The following is a 12973-nucleotide window of genomic DNA, read 5'->3' as shown; positions in this document are numbered from 1 at the left end:
CAGGAAAAACACACTCTATTAGAGGTGTACAGTAGGTGAGGTGAAAACTCAAGTTGCAGCTGCATCGGTGTCACACAGAACCTTTCATTGTACTCATTAAATGTTACCTACTGTCTTGGCAGGTGAGCGAGGCTGGCTTCCCTGTGACAGGTGTCGCAGACATGCAGCGAGGAAGCAACAAGCAAGATGTCGATCCATGAAGACAGAGGCAAGGGCGAGGAAAGAAAAAAGAGGCAGCGAACAAAAGAAAGACAAAAAAACAATCCAGACGCTTTGAGAGCAAAAAACATGCAAAATCATGGAGAAAAAAAAAAAAACGTTTGACAGTGAGCATTAATCAGGAGGGAAATCAAAAGAACAGATGGTGACATTAAATGAATAAAATGTGGTAAGATTTATGGTCATTATGTGCATGTATGAAGTGTATTGGAGAGCTTAAAAGTTAACAGTGTGAAGTAAACGACAGCAGGCTGATGGTATAACATTTACTCTCAAGGCCATTAGAGCAAATGAGCCACTGTGCAGTAAACACTAAAGCAATCAAATGCTTGATGAAGAGCATATTGATTGAGAAAGAGCAAAGGAGATGAGACAAATATGAGAGCAACGTGAGCAAAGTAAAGCTCCTTGTTGCACTTACCTGCTTTCATCATATAAACGCTTCAGTCAAACCGATCATTTCTAGAGCTGGTTTGTTTTGTTTTCCGCCTCTTCAGTCAGCTGCTCAAGCTTGTGTTATTTTTTTTTCCTAGCTCGCCACCTTTAAGGAGCCACGTCAATAATTATCAGAGACAACTGTGAAGCGGCAGAGAAGGCGCCACCGCAAGGGAGGATCAAGTGAGTCCGGACAAAAACCTTGCTGCCTGCAGGGCTCTTCTGAGTCTTTCCAAAATCTCCCGAGCAAACACAAAAAGATCTCTATCTTTTCAGTGTCAGAGGGCAAATCTAAACCACTTCCATTGAGTGGCTGGGTCACTCCCCGTGTATCACACTGTAGCTTCTCAAAGCAATCTTCAAATCTGGATTAAGCAGGGGATTAGAGATCAGATATGAGAAGGTGCCGTCACCTTTGTGGCTGGTGTTACATACAGTTCCTCCCTTGCTGTCCCTTTCGCTTTACAGCATTTTTGTGCCACACAAACCTGCTGTCTGAGGCCAGAAAACACACAAATGAGGTTCCGTTGGCACGAGTCGCACAAAGACAAAACCTCTTCTCGCCCTCTTTCCTGTTCACTAAAGTACAAATACACTGAAAGGCAAATTGGGACATGATAAGGTGAGGGTGTTCCAGCAGCGTTCGAATCAGCAAAAGTGATGAGACGATGAAATTATATTAGAACCGGGGATCAGGAGGGCTAAGGCTATCACATTGGGTTGCCTGATTGGAATTTGCAACAATCTCCTTTGGGCAGAACTTTTCTTCCATGAGATAGTCGGAAGTCTGTGGTCCGCCTCAGCACTTTTCCTTCTATCCGCAAATCCCTAAAACTATTTTAGCCCCTGGAGTTTGGACTTTGGTCTACAGAGTATTGATAGCTCAGCACAAAGGGGACAAAAAAAAATGAGACCGGGAAGTGAAATAGCATATAGAGAAAACTGGACAGATCTTCTGCCATTTGAACTCCCAATGAGCTTCGGAGACTCTTTGTGTGGAGAGGTAGATGAAGCCGTCAGGAGCAAACACTATTTGGGCCTAACTGCTGTGATAATAAAGGACTGGCTCTGTTTTTATAATTGATACATAATAAAGGGATCCAGGGATAGAGAAAATCAGAGAACGGAAATCCTCTCTGTGTTACAATAGTATGTTAATCCACAGAAATATAAATGCTGATTTAACGTATTAAAGTATCAAAGAAATGACCTCTATAAGTAACATGCCCTCACACGCGGCACAGAGGCTCGGCTTTAAATTTATTAAAACTCTGATCACTTACTTGGACGAGTTTCCAAGGATGTGTGTGTGTGTCCACATGTGCGCATATCATTAAGTGTAACACATCTCGGTGTGTGTGTGTGTGTGACGGATTAACTTAATTAGCAGTGGCTGTGGCTCAACTGGATAGAAGCCTCTTAAGAGAGAGCGCTGTGATTTCCAGTAAAGCTGGTACATCTTTAACTTCTGAAACAATCAGACGTTCTCATAGTCTGTGTATGAGGGCAGCATTACACAAAACACAGGCGGTTCAGAAAGTTTTTTAATTAACAGTTGAAGCCAATTACATTTACATGGATGGTGTGTGCGTTTGTGCTTTCCACACATAAGAGTTGGTAATTGTCTTCTGTTAGTTTGTGGGAGTGTCCCTCCTACGCAAAGCGGATATTAAATTGCAATCAAATGTGTGTACATGAGTCAGTCTTACACAGGAGGATAGCTAATTGTTTGGATTATGTGGGAGTGAGTGGGTGTTTGTCTTACCCACGTAGAGCTGGCTGAACAGCTCCAGTCGTGTGTGTCCCTGCGCAGGAGCCAGCTGGGACGCCCGGTAAGTCTGATCCAGCTGCAGGACCGCTTCCTTGACGTTGCGCTCGGCCATCACGCGGTGCCACTGGTCGTCGTTGAGGGGCGTGGCCGAGTGCACGGTCAGCTCCACGGGTCCGTTTCCAACATCGAAGGAGAAGGAGACCACCTTAGGAGCTGCAGAAAGAGGGAAAGAAAAAAACACATGAAACAAACATCACAACTTTCCAAAACCTATAACTCCTTGTTCTGTCATAGCCCACAATGTAGGTAGATATGCATTCAATTTCTAATCTAATGGCTCATTTGTTTCCAGGCCATTCATTTGGCTCGTATAGATTTCAGCTTTGCAATACACGACTGCTCACAGCTTCGGACAGGGCTAATCTCACAGGCTGTCGATAGGTGCCAAGAAATGTTGGTTTTGCATGACATAAATTTGTATCGCAGCAGTTTAAAATGTGTTTTTTCCCCCCGTCAAGTTATCAGATTTTCCCCTAATTTTGTTGGGGAGAGGAAACAATAGATGAAAAAAAAAAAAAAAAAAGAAATAACAGGAAAAGCATTTAAATAATAAGGAAAGAAAAGGTAGAAATGGAAAGGTGCAAGTTGGCCTTGGTTTTCTGCACAATTAATTTTCATTATCTGAAGCTGAGTGGATGTGTGTGTTTGTGTGAGGTTCTTGGGATGTGTTCAAGCTGTGGGATTGTCATAGAGTTTAGTGCTACTCCGTAGTTAAATAGCCTAATATTTCAGCACACCAAAAGGGGGCACTGCTACACCTTTTATGTCCACAACCAGGTAAATGTTCATTGATATTTCTGAATTGCTGTGTGTTTGACCCCCCACCACCTGTCCGCTCCAGATGTTTTTTTGCCACGCCGTTGGTAAGGTCACTGTCCGATGCTTTTTTACATCTCTGGAGGGAACAGTGATGAATCTGGACATTGTGTGTGTGTGTGTGTGTGTTAAGACAGAAAAATGAGCGGATAAAGAGTCAGAAAATGCTGGTGTGGGCTTGCTTAGATTTAAAACTGTATCTCCATTTAATACAGTTAAGTAAATAGCCGGACAATGCAAACTATAAATGTATACTATGTAGATAACACACAGTTTTATATGCATGTATTGTAAAGTCGAGTCTTTTCTGCACAACGTCGGTTCAGCGTTCCCTTGCCACTGCAATGTTAAAATCTGTTTGCCTTGGATGATAAAAGAAATGAAGCAACAATGAGAAAACAAGAAGGAAATTATTTATTTCTTTATTTTACTGCTTTAAAGGCCATTTACAAGTGACAAATTAAAACCCAATTGGACTCTTTTCTTAATGTTTGGTCTCCTATATAAGAGCTATGCATTCTGGGTGGTGCCACATGGGGGGTATTGGCACCAATGTGCTGCAGCCACAGTGATGATAAATAGCTCTATATGTTACCGGCTCATTATGGCTTCATTAGACTCACTGTTTGAGTGGATAATATTATGCAGTACTCAGTGGGGAAATGAACTTGCTTCTTTAGCTTCGCCCAATCAATATGCCTGGCCTTTTTCTCCTTTTCATATTGCTTTCATCTAATTATCTTTTATCATTCATGTATTCTTCCATTCTTTGGCCTTGAATCGTTCCTACAGCAAACGTAGCTCCTCTGTTTCTTTTTTATCCCCGTTTGTTCCTTCATAGATCTCTCACTTTGTTCCGTGTTCCTTCGCCTTCTCTGTTATTTCTTTCCTCTTTTTGTCTACCCATGTATCCCTCGAGTCTTTCCTCCCTTCCCTGTATACTTCTTTTTCATACTTTCATTTCTTAAAGACACCCTCTGGTGAAAATTACATTTTGTACTTGTATAACATGCCCATATGGTGCTTTTTTTAAATCTGCTAAAAGACACCTCATGAGCGAAATAAGCAGTCTGCACCATGGTTCAGCATTTACATCTTGAAACAGCAGTGAAGTGATGACAGCAAAAACACATCAGACTTCTGCAATTTCATATTGTGATGGCTGCACTTGGCACCTTTTTTTTTGACACCCATACTTCCCTGCATTTCCAACAGCATAATTTGTTAAGCATTGGTTGAAGTACAATAAGTTGTACGAATTCTGTTAGTTTAAACAGTACTAAGGGTATCGTCCTTCTGCTGTTGGGGTCATCTAGTTTGTGGGGAAGGATGATGCAGGAAGCAGAAGAACTGACCGTACCAAGTGTCTGCGACATCAAGGGGTAGACCGGGGTTGTTCGATGTAAATATATTATGTAAATCATTTGACTCCCATTTTGGGCGATTGTTCAGATTTGCTTAATGTTGTCATTTGAATTCGTAGTCAGGCTGTGCTGTTGTTTTGTCTTGAAGTGTTTTTATGTTTACCCCCATTCTAGTCACATGGTTTGATCTGCCACTATGTAATCTTTTATTCCCCATTAGTCTGGTCAGTTTGGAGTTTTGCTTGTTAGGTTGGTACAATTGGTCTGCGAAGGCATTATGATATAATAGCCTTACTTTAGTTCTGTTTACTAGACCTCTTGCAAAGGTCAAGAATAATCGTGTTCACTTCTGTAAAAAAAAACTGTACAATATCCTCCACCTGCTTTGCAGCTCAGTTCCTCACACATACTTTATCTACTAAACCTATAGAACCAATCATGTCAAATTGTGGAGTAGGACTTTCTGATTAATTCTTCTTCTTTAGAATAACTTCATAGTTCCAGCATGGGACATTGGATCTCAAATGGTTCAGAAAATATCACGAGTGAACTTCTGCATCATTAATTTTTTTGTTGTTGTTATAATCAGATGCTATTTTATCTACTTGTTCGATATTGTAAAATCAAATCAAGGCCATAATGAGAAATAAGAGTGAACATTTCAGGCTTTTTTCTTTAATGGTTCCTGAGATATTGTCATCCAAACGTCAAATAAAAAATTTAATGTTCAAAAAACACACTGAAAGTGAATCCACAGGCATTTAAAAAAAAAAGAAAAGTTCTTGTAAAATGCTGGATATATAAACCTAAAATGTCACAGGCACCATTATTTGTATTTTTAGTTCATGATGAATAAAAAAATCAAGCAGAACAGCCACCTTAGTAATAAAACATGCCATTTTGTAGCATAGAGCAGTTTTACAGTGTTTAAGCAGAGCTGTAGGTGAGCTGGTGTGCTCAAGCTGCAGCGAGTGGGGAGGAGTGGATGGAAAAAAAATGGTGGGGACTTCATAAATCTGCACGTTCTAAAAGGGTTAGAGAGCTGTACAAAGGCGTAGAGTTACATTTAAGCCTTCTTAAGCCTTGACGGGATTAATTTCATAGAAAAAAAACCTTAAAAATATCTAACTTTGACACACAGACATGAGATTTTAGGGGTTTAATCAGTGACCTAGATGAACATTAATTGTCTGTTCATTTGTTTTTTCGTGCTTTCTTTCACAATCCATCTGTTCTCAAACTCTTCCTGTAACCTTCCCCCTCCTATTCTCCCTTCTCTCCTCTATTCGTTTCTTGTAGACATTAATAGATGAGATACAGGAATAAGAACTTATCCTACAAAAAGCCTGTGTGCTGAGTACATTAACCCATCAGATAAATCTGAAAAAAAGTGCTTACACATTTAAGTACCTACATATAGCAGCATGCAGACACACACACACATAGACGCACACACACTGCATAAACCCTCTGACAGCCTTTAGTGCACTGAATTAATGACGTCTGTATGCACAGAGCAAGTCTGCAAGGCAGGGAGGAGTGACATCAGTTATTTTAAACGCTGCTGAAAGAAAGCCAAACATATATCACAATACCACAATAGAAACAAAGCTACGGCAATGCTGCATAGCAACGCTGAAGTGTGTGCGTTTGACAATGCGTGTGTTGTTTTAGCAGCGCTGCAAAGCAAGATGTATGCCTTACAACTTCCTGTCCACAGGCAGGAATAAAAACTAAAGTGCCCTCGGAGCACAGAGCCTGTCGCATATATTTGCACAGCCAATGATAGATGCCACGAGTGTAAATGTATGTGCGAATGTAATTTTGCATATGTATGTCTGCATACTTGCATGTTGGCCTGGAGAAAACCCCGCTTTTTTCCCCCCTCTATTTGTTTTTCTATTAATCTTTTAATATGGAGACAAGTTATAAATTATGCGTCAGCGCAGCAAAATAAAATGATGACAAATAGTGACAGAGCCTCTTAATATCTCTGTGTGCATATATGTGTTTGTGTGTTTTGCTAATGTGGAGTTTAATTCTGCTCTCTCAGATTGATTTTCAGATGGCTGACAGCGTATTATCTCTCTGTTATCTTTTCTGTGATACTGGCTAATTCTTTGTTGTTTGTCTCATTTGCTTTATTAACATTGTTCCCTTCATTTTTTTTCACCCCCACACATTTGTGTTACAGCTGGAACACCCTTCATCCAACCCTTGAAGGATGGATTTAGCCAATCTCGGAGCACCGTGGCAAAACCCACTTCCGTTGAAGACAAATTTAAAGCAACTTCTTAAAAGCTAAGCATTTCTTAGCGACAAAAAAAAAAAAAGACTCTTCAAATAAAACTCTCTTGTGCTTATCGGACTGAAAAAAGTACACGCTCACAGTGAAAAGAATCTCGACTACTTCTCAGTCGAGACATTGAACAGATACAGCGAGATAAAGATTAACGGTTTTTTAGAAGAAGAGGAGGAAAAAACTTTCATAATCTTTCTGGGTTGCTTAGTAGATTGCTAGATATTGCTTTAACAAGTCAGAGAGGCATCTGACAAAGCTTGCATTGCTACTGCTAAACTTCACATGTAAACTTTGTGCGTCTGGTCTTCAAATAATAAAAAAATAAAATAAACAGGCAGTTTCTTAAGCAGAGGTCTCGAGCGGGAAAGTACATTTCTCAGCTGGAAACCAGACTAAGAATGTTTATAACCTTTGGGCGTGACTATCGCTGAAAATACAGCCTCTTAAGGACATGGCAAATGGCACGTTCTTTCCCTTGAGCTGCCGAGCGTCCCACAAGTCAAGCATTTGTGTATTTAGGGATCTACGGTATCTGTCTTCAGTCCGGTTCATAGTTGTGGATGTGCTTTCAGAGCTGCCTCTCAAGTGTATCTTTGCCTTCTTCTTACTATACTGAGATTCAGAGAGGAACAGTGTCCACTTGATGACTTTGAGTCGGCGGAGGTCACAGTAATGTGTGCGTTTGTGCGATGGCTTTTGCGCGCGCCTCGGCGAGTGTGTGTTTATGCGCTTTGAGCTCCTGCAACGGCCACAGCCATGCTATTCTAGCTTAATGCTAGTCATTTCATGCCCTGACTGGATTGCAGCAGATAGAGCCTTTTGCACCAGCGAGAGGGCAGAGATTATGTGTGTGTTTATGTGTGTGAGTGTGCATGCGAGTCATTTCGCGATTGTGTGTCTAAAACGTGTGCTGTGGGGCAAAATGCAAGATGATAGCGAGGGAGAGGAGAGAGGAAATCGATGTGGGGGCATTTTGAAAGCCTCGGGAGACACATGCGCACACATACACTGTGCAGCTGTGACAGGATAGATACCTACTGTATCTTTGTGTGTGTTTTGTGCAGCTTGTGTGCACACTTGGAAGACAAATACCAAACCCCTTTAGCGGATTTCTCACAGTACTTGCATGTACAGTATAGTGCCAGCACATCGTTTTTTTGTTTTCTTTTTCTGCAAGAATCGATTTGTGAATTTAAAGGTGTGTATTTGACTGCAAGAAGGTATTAAGAAAGAAAATTAAAAAAAAAGCTTATGGAGCTTTCAGACCACAAACCGGCTGACATAATGCCATTCAGCGTAATGGCTTTGGACAGCACTTTGGCTTGAAATTGCTCTGTCAACTTTGTGTCCGTCCGCCGGTTGAAACTTTGTAGCGAAAAGAGTGGGCACCACCAGGAAATGGTCAGCGAGTGCTTTTGACACCAAATGCTCAGATCCCTTTGAATCCCAATGAAATGCAATTAGTCATCAATCGACAGCCGTGCGGTGCCAGGAACTCCCTTCACTATGCAGCTCCGTGATTAAATTGAAGCCCAAGATTTTAAAACTCTTGATCAGAACGGCTCCACTGTCGCCGCAGGGAATTTAATTTGAGCGGCTGGAACGTGATCAAAGAAACCTGCTGCATATAATGTCAATCATAAGTCTCAGAGAGGACTTTGAGACTGTGAAATGGGGTAATGCGAAGCTGTCCCATTGTTTGTCCCATTGTTGGTTGTTTAAAAAGCGCCGCTCCTCCGTCACCATCCTTTCCATTTTTAGTTTTGACAAATCTGACAGTTTTGTCTGTTGAAAATACGAATCGATGCTCTGGTTCTGATAGTGAGCTCCTTTCTTTGAAAACAGTTGATGAAACTGCGAGAAAAACAAATCTCTTATTGAATCTTTTGTCTGTCTTTTCCTCCGTTTCTTTTTTATTAGCCCAGAGCATGCACACACCATTCAAGTCGCAGGCTCATAAGTTTTATCCTGAGCCGGCTGCTCCTTTTGCACACTGAGAAGACAAACAGGAGCCATTTGAGGGAACTCATTTTCCCCACCTGCGTTTTCCACCAAAAGAACAAGGGTGTAAATTAAGTTCTGGGAAGATAGTTTTAAGTGCCTCAAAAGTCCCTGCTTGCTGTGGTACTTTCTGAAGGTTAAGAAAGCCTGAGAGCGCCGGGATTACAGCGCAGAATTTTGCCATTTGGTTAAGTATGTTTGTGTTTTTCCTCAGCACTGATACACTCCCAGCCTTTACAAGAAAAAAGAGACAAACATGTTTTTTTTTTTTGCAGTTTGTGGCCGACAATAATTTGGATGGAACAGTAAGAGCTTTTAGGACTAAAGCTTTCCGACTACAAAGTCCAGTCCTTTTTTCTTTCTTTTCTTTTTTTAAATTCTTGCAATATTCAGAAGGAGTTTGAGTCTGGTGACCTTTTGATATGTCAGCGACCTAATTTGCTTAATCGTTCCAGAGCTTTGGCCCTGAGTCCACTGTGTGCTTCGTGACAATTCATTTGCAGCACTAGAGTGGTGAGCTGAACTTATTGAATCGTGTTCATTTCATTGGTCAAAACATATCTGATTTAACCTTGTCAACTAACCAGCTACTAAGCAGGTCTTCCAATATTTTTTAAAAAAGAGAAGTATGTGAGAGATTAGATATAAACCCAATAGACCTCAACTGAGCACTTAAGCATACATTTTCACTTATTTACCAACTTTTTTTTTTGTAAAAAGAGCCCAAATTACCTCATTTATTTGAGCCAGAACCTGCAAACCTGTAAAGAAATGTCAGATTTTCAACCTTCCCTGAACTACTCATCTATGACATGTCATTTTGTCAGAAAACATAACCGACTCTGAGCTTAATGTTGTGACATTTTTATCAATTTGTTCTACATGTCCAATTTAAAAAATGAATCATTTATACTAACTGGATTTGGTTGAAAAAAAAAAAAAAACCCTCTGCCCTCCCCGGTGCAATAATGAAGCCATTAATGACTCAGCTGTGCCTAAAAGTCAAGTGACAAAAATTCAGGAACTGTTTAGCTTAATTGGGCTGAAATGCAGAGTACAGATAGGATACAGCTATGGAATTAAAAATATAAGTAATAGAATATCTTCAGTATGTAGAGTCACTATTTTCTTGGTCACAACCTGGAAAAATGATGTAAATTTTGATTCCAAGTTTTCCCAAAGTATAATAATAATAAATAATCTGAAAAATGTAACTTTTAAAAATGATTATTTTATGATTTTTAGCATTATAACTTTGATATACTGCAAACAAATTGTCTTTACTTGTAGAAATAGTTGCGCTATTTTCATAGAGGTGCAGGACTTTCTATTGCAGTGAAAAATGAGCACACAGTGAGTACAATTTATAGAAAAACTCCCAGAAACTGCAGGGGGTTTAGAGCTAATGCTAATAATAATGCTAATAATTCTTTTTTAAATAATTCTTTCTCTTGTTTTTGAGTGCACAAGTGTGTGTTTGCGTGCTAAAGATTGTTCAAAAAGTGAACGTGAAACTGATGCTTAAACAATGAACGCTGAAATATATAGAATTCACTAATGTACTGTGCCACCCTGTGTGTGTGTGTCTGTGTGTGCTTGCATGTGTGTTGTGCTGGTAAAGGTTGCGAGGTCTTTTGAGAGATTTAAATGCTTCTATTTGCAGATTTTTTATTTTCTATTTTTTGAAAAGAAGGAGAGCGATGGAAGAAGAGAGAGAGAGAGATGGCAGGTGGGTGTATGTGTGTGAGGGAGCTTGTGTTTTGTCATCCCTGAAAATGGGTGATTTGGTTAAACAGAGGTTCATAATGGACATAATTATTGCACACACCAATTACCTTAAATAAATGATTGCTCTGTCTTGCAATCACACAAAGCGTCTGCTATAATCAGGAAGGCAAATGACTGCTGCTGGTGTGTGCGCCTGCATTAGCCTTTCTGTCTATGTGATCCTGAGAGAGAGTGTGTGTGTGTGTGTGTGTGTGTGTGTGTGTGTGTGTGTGTGACAGGTTGAGCTCAACATGATCACACGGACTGCTGGATTAAACCTCACACTAAGCCAGATATAAGAGCCCGAGTAAGAGAGAGAAGAAGAGAGACGGAGAATTACAGAGAAAGAATCTCACATTTGAGCTCCAAGCGAATGAAGTCAGTGTTGCCCAAGTTCTCCAAGAAGACGCCATAGGGCGCGCTCGTCTTGAAATAGAAGGAGATGTCGGCGCTGATTTCACCCTGGAAGGTGGCAAAGTGCAGGTACGATGACGGGGTGGTGAATGATGCAGCGTTCCAGTAGTTATCTGTGAAAAAAAAAAAAAAGAAAGAAAGAAAGAAAAAAAAAGACACAATCACAACTCTGAGCCCACATCTCTGCAACACCCTCCATTAGCGCTGTGACAAACATTATAACCCATTCTGATCTGATAAGCCGCAGAATAAATTCACTGTAGAAATGGTTTCATTTTCAAACGGCTACACATCCATTTTCATTTCATTCAAGAGCCATCAATCTATTCTGGGGAAATATTGTTATCTCATGTTTTGTTGTTTAATGTGGCTCATTTAACATCTCCTCAGTAAAAAAAAAAAAACATGATTTCATCACCTAAACTTCTGTTTCTTCACAGAGGTTTAAACGTAGCCTGTAATTTCCTGCAACATTCAATCAGTAGTTGATCATATCAACATAGCAGGGAGAGATCATTTCTTTTCCTCTAAATGAGGACCTGAAAAAGGGAAGATGAGGGTGTGGACAAAATGTTGAGGGATTTCTGATAACTTCTCTAATGATTTCTGAACGAAGGGAAACCAGGGGCAACTAATGAAGACGAAGTAGCGGCACGCTAAACAGCTGCTGATGAATTATCAGACTGTGGTTGATGAAGTGACTTCTCTGCTGTCTTCTCTCCTCTCGCCATGTCTCTGTCTTGCTCCTATCAGTCAAAGAAGATGAGGAGTAGGAGGCTGGGGGTGGGGGGAAGAAGGAAAGGAGAGGAGAGAAGACAGAAGAAACGAAAAGAGGCCAGGCACGGGTGAGAGGATGGAATATTGGAGAAGCGATGGAAAATAGGAGAGTAAAGTCATGCAGAGGGCGGATAGGCGGGGAAAGGAAGAGGAGCTGAGGGGGCATGTGGAGGGCAGGAGGAGGAAGAGAAAAGTGAAGGCTAATGTGGTATCAGCTGAGTGAGATCTCTTTGATGCCTTAGAGGATTGGCTCAGACCCTCCACTGCAACCCTGGAAAACAGGAACAGCTGTGTATAGGAGCGAAGAGTGTGCAGTCTGTGTATGCCTGCAACGAAAGAATGATTTAACTGTAAGTTAAAATCAAATAATCTGCACAGAAATGCATCTTTATGTCTAAAAGATGCTGTAAAAGTGACAAAAATCCTTATCTTGTTCCAGCAGGAATCCAAATTCAAAAACATTCAACTTCTAAAACAAACAAAAGCCACAAATATTGAGATGCTTGTGCAGAGAACACAAGTAAGTTTTCTAAATGGCAAATGCTGCCGGCTATTAATCGACTTATTTCAACCCTTGCCTGCCCCGTCCTTTTTAGTGTGAGCTTACAGTTATTCTCAAATGTATTCATACCCTTCCATTAAAGAAAAGGCAAAATTCACAATAGTCACTCAAACAACTGGAAACTGAAAAACGTAATATTAAATAAAAATTTTCTAAATTATAATTTAGTCAAATAAGACATTGTGTTTGAATTGTGGTTGAAAAGAATAATTTTAAAAAACAAAAAAACTGTCCCGGTCAAATTACGGCACTTTGCTGATGAGCAGTGGCCCAAAATCAAAATACCTGTCAACAGGTGCAGAAGTCGGATTGAGTTACAGAAAACACTTCATTGCAGTGATTGGCTCAAAGGGTTGTTCAACAAAATTTTAGTTTACGGGTCGCAACATGCTTGTTTGCTTTTTTTCCCCCTAATATTTCTGTTAAACCGTAATTCAAAAGCAATGTCACCATGATGTTCATGACATTTTGAATTATAATTACTT

The 12973-nt window shown here is 40.3% G+C and overlaps 1 protein-coding gene across 1 annotated transcript in view; it reads right to left on the bottom strand.

Annotated features, from left to right (window-relative positions):
- Positions 1-11262, bottom strand: part of LOC103371899 (contactin-associated protein-like 2) — a gene marked incomplete at its 5' end in the record, with an annotated part of 49544 nt that extends 38282 nt beyond the window's left edge. Inside the window, 2 exons of the mRNA XM_008301375.1 lie at positions 2420-2638; positions 11092-11262. Coding sequence (XP_008299597.1) covers positions 2420-2638; positions 11092-11262 — 390 coding nt within the window. The remainder of the gene's footprint in view (positions 1-2419; positions 2639-11091) is intronic.
- Between the last annotated feature and the right edge of the window lie 1711 nt (positions 11263-12973).

This window comes from Stegastes partitus, unplaced genomic scaffold (assembly GCF_000690725.1).
Source record: "Stegastes partitus isolate 25-593 unplaced genomic scaffold, Stegastes_partitus-1.0.2 Scaffold1667, whole genome shotgun sequence".
Taxonomy (NCBI): Eukaryota; Metazoa; Chordata; class Actinopteri; family Pomacentridae; genus Stegastes; species Stegastes partitus.
Note: the sequence above shows the minus strand (reverse complement) of the source record. Positions and strands in the feature narration are given on the sequence as shown.